Below are 14,277 nucleotides of genomic sequence, written 5' to 3'. Positions count from 1 at the left end.
GACTTTGCACAGTTATATTACTGAGATTTCAAGGTTTGCAGAAGTCTAGCCCAACTCAATATACTGTCAGGAAAGAATGCTGATTTCCTGGCACTCAACTCATGTCCTCTTCCCTATCCACTCATGGCCAAGCCAGGAAGCTGGACTCATTTATGGCCATCGAAAGCCAATACCGTAATGCCTTACATGCATCCTTTCCTTTCCACTCTGCACGGTGGTCGTGTCAACTCTTACGACCCCATGGACTGTAGCCCGCCAGGCTCCTCTGTCCATGGGCTTCTCCAGGCAAGAATACTGGAGTGGGTTGCCATTTCCTTCTCCAGGGGATCTTCTTGACCCAGTGATCAAACCCGTGTCTCCTGCATTGCAGGCAGATTATTTACCGACTAAGCTACAAGGGAAGCTACTCTGCATACCTTCCCTTAAATCAGGCCTTCATCATTTCTCCCTGGCTCACTCCAATAGAGGGCTTCCCAGGTGGTGCTAGCAGTAAGGAAACTACCTGCCAATGCAGGAGACAAAAAAGATGCAGGTTCGATCCTTGGGTCGGGAAGATCCCCTGGAGGAGGACATGGCAACCCACTCCAGTATCTGTCTGGAGAATCCCATGGACAGAAGAGCCTGGTGAGCTACAGTCCATGGGGTCACTGAGTCAGACATGACTGAAGCGATTTAGCATGCAGCACGGACCTTCCAATAGAACCTCCCAGAGTTCAGATTGATTTCTGCTTTCCCCACCTCTTTCCCTGCCTCTGCATCCATTCTTCATGGCACTTCCAATCTTCATGGGCCATTCTCTTACATAAAGACCTCTGAAGGGATCCTTCTGCCTTCAAGGATAGAAATGAACTTCTCACTGAAGCATCTCATGCCTTCTTTACCCAGCCTTACAACAAAGCTGGTCTCTCTTTTAACACTATTTTAACACTCTGAAAACCCAATCCCATCCTCCACTTCAATAATCCAATAAGCACTTAGTTTTAAATTTTTTTTTATTTTTCACACAAATATCATATGATATCACTCATATGTGGAATCTAATGTTTTAAAAATGACACAAATGAAGCTGTTTACAAAACAGACTCACAGATCTCAAAAACAAGCCTATGGTTACCAAAGGGGAAACATGTAGAGGAGAGAGGGATAAATTGGGAGATTGGGACTAACATGTATACTCTGCTACATATAAAATAGATAACCAACAAGAACCTACTATATATCATAGGGAACTCTACTCAATATTCTATAATAACTTAAATGGAAAAAGAATCTGAAAATGAATGAATGTGTATGTTTATCTGAATCACTCTGCTGTACACCTGAAACTAACCCAACACAGTACATCAATATTTTTTTAAATAATAGATTTTTTTACTTTTCTACTTGACAGAGATACCCTGAGGAAAATGACTCTGCACTCAATAACTGTATGCTGAACTGATTGAAGGGTGTGATATTTTATTAAGTCAAGGGATCCAAGCTGGAATTTGATCTCAGACCAGCCCCACCACCACCAGGAATTCACCTCTTCCATCTCCTCCCACCATGGGGCTCCTGCACCCCCACAGTGGTCCTGCCAACTCGGCCCTTTTCTCCAAACCCAGGGCCCTCAAGGCCAAACACTTCTCAGTCTGGAATGTGTCTCCTTTCCTCTGCTCAGCCTTTTCCAAGGCCTTATCTCTTGATAACGCAGCACAACACCCACTCTGGGACAGTGGCTGCCTTGCGAGCTGGCTCTGGGAGCTGCCCCCATCCCTCCCACCCCCCACCCCAGATTCAGGAATCTCACAAAGAACACTCTGTTCCTCTGGGGAGTGTTAGAGGCCTGGCAGGCAGCTCACTTGAGGAAGTCAGTGACAATCCCCAAGCAGGAAGGAGGGCCCCAGAATATGGGGACAGCCTCACCCTAAAGGAAGCCCCCAGGAAGAGGGGGGCCAATGCTCAGAATCACCTGGAAGGTTCCTGGCATTCCTGACCTACTCAGAGCTTCGCAGGCAGGCAGGATGAAGTCCAAGGAGCCGCTGGGCAGGTGCACAGCCTGTTTCAGCTCATCCCAGAGCAGAAAAACCTGCATCTCGAGAAGGCCCTGGCTGCCCTGAGGCACGTGTGTGAAATGCAAGTGCCAGGCAGGCCCCCACGGCCCCACAGGCCACGGTTTGTGGCTCAAGGATTAGCAGAAGTGGCTGAGCTGAGGGTGGCCCTTCCGACCCACACAGGTCTAGAGGTTCCACTGGCTCTTGTTGCTGTTCAGTTGGTCAGTCCTGTCTGATCCCTTGTGATCCCATGAACTGAAGCACACCAGGCTCCTCTGTCCTTCACTATCTCCCAGAGTTTGCTCAAATTCATGTCCATTGAGTTGGTGATGCTATCTAACCATCTCTTCCTCTGTTACCCACTTCTCTTATCTGAGCATAAAGGTGAGGTTTGGGTGAGACCCTAGGAAAACAGAAGATCTGTAACCTTACAGGTTTCTGAGGACTTCCCTGGCAGTCCAGTGGCTAAGACTCTGTGCTTCCCATGCAGGGGGCCTGGGTTCAATCCCTGGTCCGGGAATTAGATCCCACATGCTGCAACTAAGAGCTTGCCTGCCCCAACTAAAAAAATCCCACATGCCACAATTTTAATTAATTTTAAAAATTCAGTTAAGATTAAAATTTTTTAATTAATTTTAAAATGTTAAACTAATTTAAAATTAAATTAAAATTAAAATTTTTAATTAATTTTAAAAAGAAAAAAAGGTTTCCTGGCTTCGTCAATCTGCAACTAATCAAGAGACAGAACTGCCTGGAGAAAAAGAGAGCTGCCGGTCTTTGGAAATCCTTGGACGAGCATCAGCGGTTTCCTGATCTTCCCGTAACTCACTATTGTTCATCCTCTCCTTGATCTGCACTTCAGTCCTGCCTTTGGAAACCTGAGGACCAGGAGGGGCCGGTTCCCGGAATGCATCCTTGCAAGTGTGAGTGCCCCTGACCTCAGCTTTCATCTCACTCCACAAAACACAACTCAGGTGTGGATGGGGGAGCTGGTGAAGGAGCTGAGGCCCATCCTGTCTATGCACAGGCCACACAGCTCGACACAAGGGAAGGAACTCGGCCTTCAGCTTCTACAAAACCCAGAACTGGGTCAGAGTTTCAAGGCCGTGGCTGACCAGATCTGCCTCCTTAGCCCGAGGCTGAGCCAGGACTCTTGGGCCAGGGCCAAGTGAAGATGGGGGACTTAGAGAAAGAGGAAGGCATCTTTGCAGCTCATTCCTGCTTTGCCCTGTTCAGGGATTCAGAAGTCCTTGTTGCTTTTGGGTTTTCTCCTCTTTAGCCCCCAAAGACAGGGCAGGAGTTACATCACCCCAGAGGAGGCCTCTACCTCTGCCCATTTTATGAACACTGTACTTGAGACAACCACGGATGGACTTCCGGACCCCAGCCAGGCCACAGACACCACTGCACTGCATGCTGGAAATAATTACCACTAATAATAATAAACCACAAACTAGGCTTCACTGGCCTTTCTACATGCCTCCAAACACACTGCTGATGTTTTCTTGGCGGCAAGTTAGACCTTCATGCTTTTCTTCTCCGGGGAAAATCTAAACTGAAGGAGATGACCCCGGGCCAGCCTTTGGCAGGCTCCCTAGGATAGCCGGGAACAGGAGGGCTGGGGTGCTGTTTATTCACAACCGCCTGAGCGCATTCATGGAGAATAAAGGCAGGCTGGGGGTCAGAGATGTTTGACAGCTCCCGCCCGGAGAGTTAGTCATTTCCCATGAACAAGAAGCAGGAGGACAAATCCAGAAAGAAACAATGGGAAAACGTATGTGTGTGTGTATTTCAAAACACAGCCTTAAAAGCACAGTGAAAAACTATATAAACACTGGGAATTCCCTGGTGGTCCAGTGACTAGGGCTCCACTCTTCCACTGCAGGAGACACAGGTTCCATCACTGGTCATATAACTAAGACCCCTCAAGCCACGCAGCACAGCCAAAAACAAACAAAAAAAACCAAAATACAAAAAAAAAAAAAAAAAAAAAGCAAACACCAACCCTACCCAAACATATACAAGCTCCGGGAATTGGTGATGGACAGGGAAGCCTGGCATGCTCCAGTCCATGGGGTCGCAAAGAATTGGACACGACTGTGCGGCTGAACTGAACTGAACTGAAACATATACACACACCACTCTCTCTCTCTTCTCAGAGACCCCAGGCCAGAACTCAACACCCCAGCCCCTGTCCATGGATAACCCTGTCAGATTTTGGTACGGAGAATAATTCTAAAGGAACAGAATCTTAGAAGTTTTCTGGGTGGGTCCTGGGGTTTCTGGAATTGGTTCTCTAATCTGATTTAAGGTACCGATGACTCCACTTCAGCAGTTATAAGAGAGCGCTGGCAGTGCACGGGATGATGAGGCAAAAGAAATGCACCAAATACCACATCAAGTGCTTAAAAGAGGCAAAGTTCTGGGTGACTGTGTATTTGATACCCTAGAACGTTTTTGTCAACTTGAGTATAACAGTATTAGCTGGTTGTTCCTAATTACACTGGACAAAGTGAGGAAAGACAAGGATAACTAAGGGATTCAAATTCCCAGCTCAAGGATCCCATAAATGAACCAAAAGTTTCTACATCTACCCCAAAAGAGATCCTCATGTTCAGCAGCCTCAAAGCCAAACCGACTGAAAACTGAACCCAGGGTCTCACCCTGCAAGTGGCTGAACTGAATTCCCAATTTGCAAGCATCTGCTACTGAGATGAGGGGATTGATGGGGGAGGAATTCTGCCTCCAGATGACTTCCCATTGCAACATCAATGCTTTCCGGAATCTCCAACCAAACAGCCTACCTGCACACTTGCTTGCCAGTGCCCACAATGCATGAACCAATTCTTTAAAATCTGTGTATGTGTGTTTGTGAGAGAGAGAGAGAGTGAGAGGGAGAGACAGAGAGAGGGAGAGATTGGTTCTGTTTCTCCAGAGCCCTGCCTAACACAAATTTTGGTGAGATTCATTCACAGCCCAACCAATGGGGCACTCTCTGGGCTCAAGATTACTAGGCTGTGCGTTAACTTAACACAAAGGATTCATCCCCAAGTTGAGGTGGAACTCGCAGAGCCCTTGGCCATGTGCTTCTCATTACACCCCCGCCATTCCTACTGAACCTCAGAGCACAGGAAGTCTTGTCTCAAGTTTGGGTTGTGAACATTTCTACATCTGGGTTTGGGGGCAGGGGAGGGATGTGGCTCAGATGAGGTCAGTGGGCACTACCCGTGTGCCACCACTCACACACAGAAGGCATCGGCACCATGCCCAAGTCCACACGTGGATAAAATGCAGTCGGAGGGAGCCTATTCAAGAGAAATCCCTACAATGGATTCTTCACGAAAAGAGAGCAGGCCCAGAGTCTAGATCTAAGGGTTCTATTTCCTACAGGCTGGATGATCTGGGGCAAGACAGTCCATTTTCACATTTCAGTGTCCCTTCTGTGACGTCGGCCTTTGAAACTGACCAGGGTCTAAGTTCTTTGGAAGGGTGAAAACTGCCCCAGGTATTCTGGTGCTGGCTGTGTCTTCCTTCATTTCCTTGTTTGCAGACTGAGGTCAGTGAGATGCTGTCCTGCTGAATGACACAAGATGAAGGAGGCAACATGGGCGACACTGGCTTTGTGGCCAGTCAAGCAGCCCCTGAAAACAGTCCTCACTTAGGCTCCATCTTGGGCTTCCCTGGTGGCTCAGACGGTAAAGAACCCACTTGCAATGCAGGAGACCCAGGATAAATCCCTGGGTTGGGAAGACCCCCTGAAGGAGGGCATGGCAACCCACTCCAATATTCTTGCCTGGAGAATCCCAAGGACAGAGGAGCCTGGCGAGCTACACTCCATGGGGTTGCAAAGAGTCAGACACGACTGAGCAACTAACACACGCTCACTCTTCAATCATCATAGTATCAGGTACAGTTATTATATAATCCTTGTGTGCATCATCTCATTTAAGCATCATCCTCCCCATTTAGATCGGAAAATGGGACCAAAAGATGGTAAGTTATCTGCCCAGTATCACAAGCTAATGCCTAGTGGAGCTGGGAGTTGTCTCAGGACAGGATGCTGATCCCAGAGCACTAACATTCAATACAGCTTTATATTGATTTTCTTCTTGGTCACTGGGGAATCCTGGCTTCAACATTCTCCATGACTTTGCCGAGTGTCAGACTCCAGTTTCTACCCAGTCTGTTAAGGAACTAAACACCAACAGGTACCGAGGAGACAGCCACAGCATCTCCCATATTAAAATAATCTCAAAACATGAAGGTGAGTCAGACATTAGTGGGGACCTTCATGGCCTGAGGTCAGATGCAGATGATCAAAGCCCAATTCCGCATTTCAGCAGCTCTGAGCTCCAGTTTACTCAGCTGCGGAGTAAAGCAAGTATAAAAATTCCTGCCTCAGCGCCTCCCAAAGTAATTATGAAGTTCCCACAAGATGGAAAGAGCCTACAAGCAGGCTAGGATTTCTCCTTCTTGCTAATTAACACCAGGATGCACCAGAAATTCCTTTCTGGCAGCTCAAGTTCATCTAAAGCAAAGGCTTTCAAGGTCTACGGGGCAAGAGCTGTTGAATGCAAGAGCCACCCTGGGAACTACAAGCAAGCACAGCTGAACTCACCCTGAAGGTTCTGAATGAAGAGACTGAAGTCCCTTCTTGGTGCTCAGACCCCAACACACAAGCAGGTTCCAGATCATAAGGAAAACACGGGGATATCCTGGGGCGCTGAGTCACAGAGTATCAGAGGGGGCCTGGACTCTAATAACACACTCCAGCTTCAAATAGAAGAGCTGAGACACAGAAAGGAGGAGCCGCAGCACTGCTGGCAGGGCGGGCCCCGAGCCCAGAGCTCTGCAGCCCCACAGCAGGACCAGGGCCACCTGCCCCAGACTGAGACTCTTCCATCTTGCAATTCTGACAAGTGAGAGTTGGAATTGGAAAACACAGCTGTAGTGTTTAATTCTGCTAAATTGAATGCTTAATTATATTAAAACTACATTAAAATTTTTGCTTAACTTTCTGTTTCTTCTTTTCATTTGGGTATGGTATGGTTACTAACAAGCTGTGCCCAGCTTCCCCTTTTCAGACAAAGTGCCAGCTGTCTCCCCTCTACATGGAAGCAGCAATACTGTGATTAGCGCTGGGTGCTGAGGCTGAATCCCACATTGCAGATGTGTGCCTGGGTGATAAAGGGCCTGGATGAGGGAGGGTTACCAGCAGTAATCATCCACGTCTCCTAGAAACACAATTCAAAGCCGATTCTAAGTAAGTGAATAGTGGTGATGATGGTTTAATCACTAAGTTGTGTCTGATTCTTTCTAACCCCAGGGACTGTAGCCCACCAGGTTCCTCTGTCCATGGGATTTCCCAGGCAAGAATACTAGAGTGGGTTGCCATTTCCTTCTCCAGGGAATCTTCCCCACCCAGGGATCAAAACTGGGTCTCCTGCATTGCAGGCAGATACTTTACCAACTCAGCCACCAGAGAATGTTCCATTGCAAAAAGGCAGTTCCTTCTAGCTGCCAGGAGAGGGCAGGTTTCTGAAACACTAGTAAATGCAGCAACCATTTCATGCAGCGCCTGAGGACCGAGACCCCAAGGGAGCTCCAGAGGACAGGGACCAGGAATTCATTGCTGGGGCCATCTAGAAGCCATCAGCTCTTGGGACAAGCTGACTCAGTGGTCACTGAGCAATCTGTTCTAAGTCTTGCACCAACTCACCCACCAGTGAAAAAAAAATCCTCCTGATCCATATGGATCACATCCCACTGAGAACCAGAGAATGAACCAGAGAGGTCAGATGGCTCCCTTGTTAATGGAGAAAAAAATGATACATGGAGAGAGAGAAAGAAATCAAAAAAGAATGAGAGAGAAAGACCAAGAAAGTAATACAGAGACCAGGAGAAAGCCAGAAGAAAGTCAAGAGAGAGAGATAAATGGAGACAGAGATGGAGAAATGCAGACAATAGGGTTGGGAAATATAATGGAGGGAGAGAAGGAAGAAAGAAGGGAGAAAGGGAAGATCCTTCTATGATATTCTTGTCCAGATCCAGCCAAGATCCACCTCAAGTCCACTAAACAGAATCAGCCTCCCTTTCTGTGTACTGAGCTACACTCCCAAGCAGAGACCACGGTGGTGTGATTACCCGAACTCATAGTCAAGGTAGCTACCGTGGGGCCGTGTTGCATTCATAATGGATAAGGTGATCGGGGCACATCCCCTGGAACGGTACTCAGTAGATTAGTTTCCAAGAACCTTGCCGCTGGAAATAAGAACCAGCCTCAGCCCAAAATATATCGCCACCATCTACAGGGCGCCACTGGGGCACCAGAACTGGATATGATGGTGGGGTGGGGGGAGGGAAGCCGGGGGGCGGGGCAGAACCACGCCCCCACAAGCCTCTCTTACACACGCCAGCGGAAATCACTCCCTGCCACAGAGGGGAACCACATTTTGCAATGGAAGGTTCCCCAGGATGCTGCGGCAGATAGAAACTGACGTCATCTGTGTATGTGCCTGGTTTATTTAGACTGCATCAAATTAAATCCAACTCTTCTACAGAAGTGAGGGCAGGAGGCAAAGCGTGTGGCCCACCCACCCTGCACTGTGCGCAGCTTTAAATAGATACCAACACGGCTGCAGCCCCGGAACAGAGCAAGAAACAGGAGCTGCCCACCGCACCCAGATGTAATTAGGTTAACACTGCAAAGTGATGAGAGCACAGCAACCCACTTGGCAGGAGGAGCTGGAAAAGCAGTCCTTTCCCCGACCTACAACCCCTCCAGAACCTGCGCTTGCACAGTGAGACCGCGAGCAACACTTACCCTTTTTCCGGGCCTGGGCAATAACTTCCGCTGCGCTCTTGCTCATCACCTTGGTGATGTACAGAGGGCAGTTGGTCTGGTTGGCGATGGTGATGGAACGGTTCACGGCCTCAGCCTCGACCTGCAGAAGAACATCCCAGTGTGAGAACTGTGTCCACTGTTCTGTCAGTTCCCTGAGCTCATCTCTACCCTCCACCCACGGGGAGGGGCTACAGTGAATCAGCAACTAATGTGTGCCCAGGGCTCTACCCCAGTGGCACGGAGGGCAAGGGTAGTGACTTGCCCAGCTGACCCTTGTGGATGGATCTAGCTGTGATAAGCAGCCACCTGGAGTCTGTAAAGGAATGCAGTTTCTCATGAGTCTCAGGCCCTTCCCCCATATCCAAAGGGTCAGTAGCTCTGGGGGTGGGACCCAGAAGGGTGGGTCTTACCAACTCTAGGTGATTTTTATGCTTGCTAATGTTTGAGAGCCACCATGCCTGGAAACTGATGGCTCCTAGTTTGGTGCATTCACCCCAAGCGTGTGGTCTCTCCAGTCAAGACATCCAATGATGGAATTTTTGTGCTGGGCTTCAGTCCCATGCTCACAAATGAAGCCAACCTCACCCAAGGAACAATGCGATCTCACAGTGCTCTGGGAACAGGGGCAAGCAGATCTGTGTAAACCAAAGGCCCCTCTGTATGGGCAAACCCATCATCACCAGCCATAGACTGGTACGCCCTTCCACATGAGATGGGAGGGCTGCTCTAACCAATAATGTGATTCTTTAAACCTGATGCTTCAGTGAACGATATTCCAAAGACTCCAAGGAATGGGGCTTCCCTGGTGGCTCCAATGATAAAGAATCCACCTGCAATGCGGGAGACCTGGGTTCGATCCCCTGGACAAGGGATAGGCTACCCACTCCAATATTCTGGCCTGGAGAATTCCATGGACAGAAGAGCCTTGCAGGCTACAGTCCATGGGATCACAAAGAGTCAGACATGACTTTCACTTTCACTTGTTCACTTTCAGTGAATGATATTCCAAAGACCCCAAGAGATTACTGCTAAACACCTGATCAGGAAAGATGAGTTCTTAGGTCATTGTATCATACAGAGGAATCAGCAGTGTGTGCTGAGCATGGGCAGCTGAAAGACCAAATGCAATGATGAGACAGAGGACCTCAGGAAGCTTCTTGCTCCCTCCCAAATTCTGGCAAAAGGCTGACTTCCACTAACTCTTCTAGGCGAGGGGCTAGGTCTTTCTTGAATTTTTTGCTTCCTCCAGGCAGTTCCCAGGGTAGCTCCTGGTACCCAGCAGGTGCTCAAAAATGTTCACTGAGCAAGTAAGTGACTTCATTTCAGGTTAATGGTTAAAGCTAGGCTGGTTCCATAAAGAGCTGCCACTTTTCATAAGACATGACCAGCTCCAGACTGAATCATCTTAGCTAACCAGTCTCTATGGGAGTTCAGCCAAGAACTAAAGTTCTGTAAACTGTGCTAACGGGTGATCTAATTTAATATAAGGACAGCATCCTTCATACTTGGTCTCTTGGGCCTCAACTATGTGAAGAGAGATGTCTAGAGACCCACAGGCAAACCAAACAGCCCTTGAAAAAGCTCATTAAACATCCAAGTGTTTTTAATTCCTGGCATAGCTGAATGATCACCCTCCCCTCTCCGTGGCTCCAGTTACAACAGAAGGGCCTCTGGCCCCGGCAGCATAAAGGAGGGACATCTTGCGTCTCTGCGGTCACCTTAGAAAATACACAGGGGATGTGCAAACAGGACTCCACTAGAATCTGCATGCTTTCCAGGGGTGCAGGTGACTGCCTGAATTCACGGTCTCTACCCAAGACTCTTCTGAAAGTGAACAGAGGCGCTATTCATAACTGCCCGGGGCAATGGGTGTGGACCAGGACTGCCTGGGGTGAACCAGAACTCACAGTCAGGCTCATTAGGGAATAAATGGAGCAGAAGTGTCAGTTCCAGGGGGCCCCTACCCAAGAGGAGTGGTTTCTGTTAAGACTGGTTTGGTGGGAGAATCTGGGTCCCAAAGCCCTGTCTGGATTGGCTTATCTACTGTCAAGTGAGTTCTGACCCCTCCCCTTCTCCAGCTGGGCAGTAAGGTCATGTCGTGGAGAGAAAAAGTCATGTAAACCCCACCTCTCCAAGTTTTACCCAGAACCATGGAAGGATTCATGCATACCCTTCTGCATGTACATATTGTGACCCCATGGACTGTACCCACCAGGCTCCTCTGTCCATGGGATTCTTCAGGCAAGAATACTGGAGTGGGTTGCCATTTCCTTCTCCAGGGGATCTTCCCGACCCAGGGATAAAACCTGGCTCTCCTGCATTGCAGGCAGATTTTTTTACCAACTGAGCTACGAGGGAAGCCCAGTACATGTGTATGCCTCCGCTAGAAAACATAAATTGTCTCATGCACACTGAAATCTGGCTTCAGTATTATGACAAAGTGTTATGTTTAAAAATAAAACTTTGTCTTTGTCTCTTTATAGAGCTGTCAGGGATTTAAGTGGTCACCTGAGCCACGCTTTCTGCTTTTAAAGATGAGCCACCCCAAGTAATGACTGTACCCCGGTCATCCCATGCCAGTTAGGAGTTTTCCTTCTCCATCAAAAATTCTGTCACCTTCACCTCCGGGCCCCCCTCTCCACCCAGACAACAGGCTGTGTGTGTGTGTGTGTGTGTGTGTGCATGCGCAGGCTTTGTTTTGTTTTTACTTTTGGCCACACAGCGTGGCTTGCAGGATCTCAGTTCCCCAACCAGTGACTGAACCTGGGCCACAGCAGTGAAAGCCCAGAATTCTACCCACTAGGCCAACAGGGAACTCCCCCAACACCAGTCTTACTGCTCTTACTGGCTCAGAACCCCATCACATGTCGCCCCATCTACTTACTCTGCATCTCCCACTTTCTCCATCCCCCACCCCCCAGCTCATCCAAAATTCCCTTCACAAAGGACCACTTTCTCATCCACCTTGACATCCCCTACAGGCTGAGCACTGCCTCCATCATAATATGCTCTTGGGTACCACTGAGGGACAGGAGGTTTCTATTAATAGATTTCTGCATCCCTATTTGTCTCCCTTTCAATCTTCTCTGCTGAAAACTGGGGGAAATCCTACCAGCCATCTCACTCGGTGAGTTGGAAAGAGCAGCAGAAAGAAGAGTATGTTTTGTGTGGTTCAAGTCAAGTTAACCATCAGGACGCTGTCAATGGATCATGAAACCAGGAAGGAATTATGTTATTAACTGTGTTTTTTTGCACTGGCAGCATCTCCCTAACTTCATACTAAAGCTCAGTTCCCTCAATATACAGCCGTGTTTTAGTCTCTTTACTGCTTATGTACAGTATGTGAAAAATACTTAGTGTTAGTCGCTCAGTTGTGTCCAACTCTTTATGACCCCATGGACTATATAGCCCGCCAGGCTCTTCTGTCCATAGAATTCTCCAGGCAAGAATACTGGAGAGAGTAGCCATTCCCTTCTCCAGGGGATCTTCCCGACCCAGGGATCAAAACTGTGTCTCCTGAACTGCAGCCCCAACAATCGAACCTGGGTCTCCTTTACCATCTGAGTCACCTGGGAGGCCTTACATAGAATATAACACACCGTTGTTAACAGATCCCTACCAATGAATTGAAAAACCATCCCCGGGAGCCGAAGGAAAAGGTGCCAGCTGGCACCTGGCGGCTCACACGGCTGTCCTAAGGATGCATCTGCTCAGGAGAAGCACCGCACACCGTGCCTGGCCTCGAGTCAGTGCCTCTGAACCAGCTCAGCAGCACGTGCCCCTGGAAAGCAGACGGTCCCAAAGCAGCCTCTCGTGGGACCACAGGACCCCACGTCAAGGAGCCAGGACCTCCCCATATTGGAGTGCTGCTGGGGCTGCCAGCTCCCAAAGGAGGATTCTAGGGGTCCCAACACAGCAGCGGCTGCAAAAGAAATGTCCCATGCCTCAAGGTGGAAAAACAGGTGACGTTTGTGGTCATAATGGCAACCAGGCCCCCTCTTCTCTGATAGCTTTGGCCTGTTCAGTAAGCCCAGGGGGGACTCGCTTTCTGATGGGGGTGTGCCGGGACCTGGGGAGGCAGTGCAGATGGTGGGAAAGGTAAGACGGGAAGCAAGCCCCCAGGAAGGCTCTGAGATGGAAATCAGCAGGCAGCTCTCACTAGGAGCCCTGGGCCACAGGAGGAGAGACGTTTACTCTCAGAAGACAACATCCTTTTCCCCTTCTCTCCTGGACGGTTGGAACTGGAGGGGAGGGGCTCCCAGCCAGGCTCCAGGATGAAGGTTAAGAGTAAACATTCTAATGAAGGCCCAGCCCCAGGCGTCACCACCTGGTTACACAGGCCACTGGCTTCCCACGGAGCTTGAGCTCCCGGCTGTGTGTGTGTGTGTGTGTGTGTGTGCACTGAGAGTAGTGCGCGGGGGGGCAGGCAGGAACTGCACTTGCTAGCTCTCTGATGCTGAACTTCACACCCCTGTGATCTTTTTCACAAGAGACCCAGGTGACAAAGCAGTGCCTCCAGGCAGCACCACACACAGGCAGCAGAATGGAACGGGTCCCCTGGACACAGCTGTCCTTTCATCTGAGGGAAATGTCCTGAGTCTCAGATGGCAACGAAGGTGCCCTGGTGTGCATGTGTCTATGTATGTAAATCTGTGTAATTATGTGCGTCTGTGACTCTGTGTGTATCTGTGTATATGTGTGTGTATCTGTAATATGTGTGTCTCTGTGTCTGCGACTCTTGTTTCTGTGACTCTGTATGTGTATATGTCTGTGTATGTATATGGATGTAACTGTGAGTGTGACTCTATGAGTCTCTGTGTATATGTCTGTGTGTCTGTGATGCTCTGTGTATGCGTGCGTGTGTGTGTGTGTGTGTGTATCTCTGTATGTGTCTGTGTATGTGTGCACATATGTAGTAAGAAAGGCAGAACAAGGAAATTAAGCCCTCAGTGTGTGCAAAACATTCCAAGTGATTTCTGCTTTTGCTTTTTTCTGCCTCTTTCCTACAATCTTTCTCCTTTTTCAGCCTCATGTCTCCCCACAAAGCCTGGGGAAAAGCCTGATGAGACGAGGCACTTCTCCTCACCCCAGGCAGCCTGTTGATGGCACCTTCAATGCCACACGCTCAGAACCCATTTTCTTCTAGGGGGAGCAGAGCCCCTGCACCCATGGGTCCTAACCCAAGTGACCCCTCTCCAGACTCAGTGCAGATGTCCTAGGCCTGAAATGCTGTGATTTGGGGGCCCTGGTCCCATCCGTACCCCTCAGACCCAGCATCTTCCACCACCTGTTTCTGGGAGGAAAAATCCTAATTTTAAGTCATCATCCACATGGCAATTTTATCTGCCTCCTCTGCCCGTCCCTTTTCCCAGGACAGAGTCTCTTCACTTCCATCAGACT

At 49.0% G+C, this 14,277-nt stretch overlaps 1 protein-coding gene across 2 annotated transcripts in view; it reads right to left on the bottom strand.

The window, feature by feature from the left end:
- Positions 1–14,277, bottom strand: part of LOC129650388 (dihydropyrimidinase-related protein 2) — a 79,398-nt gene that overhangs the window by 16,659 nt on the left and 48,462 nt on the right. For both annotated transcript variants that reach the window (XM_055578781.1, XM_055578780.1), the window contains one exon: positions 8,857–8,977. In XM_055578781.1, the coding sequence (XP_055434756.1) occupies positions 8,857–8,977 (121 nt within the window). The remainder of the gene's footprint in view (positions 1–8,856; positions 8,978–14,277) is intronic.

Source organism: Bubalus kerabau, chromosome 4, assembly GCF_029407905.1.
Source record: "Bubalus kerabau isolate K-KA32 ecotype Philippines breed swamp buffalo chromosome 4, PCC_UOA_SB_1v2, whole genome shotgun sequence".
Lineage (NCBI taxonomy): Eukaryota > Metazoa > Chordata > Mammalia > Artiodactyla > Bovidae > Bubalus > Bubalus kerabau.
This window is presented reverse-complemented; position numbering and strand designations above follow the sequence as displayed.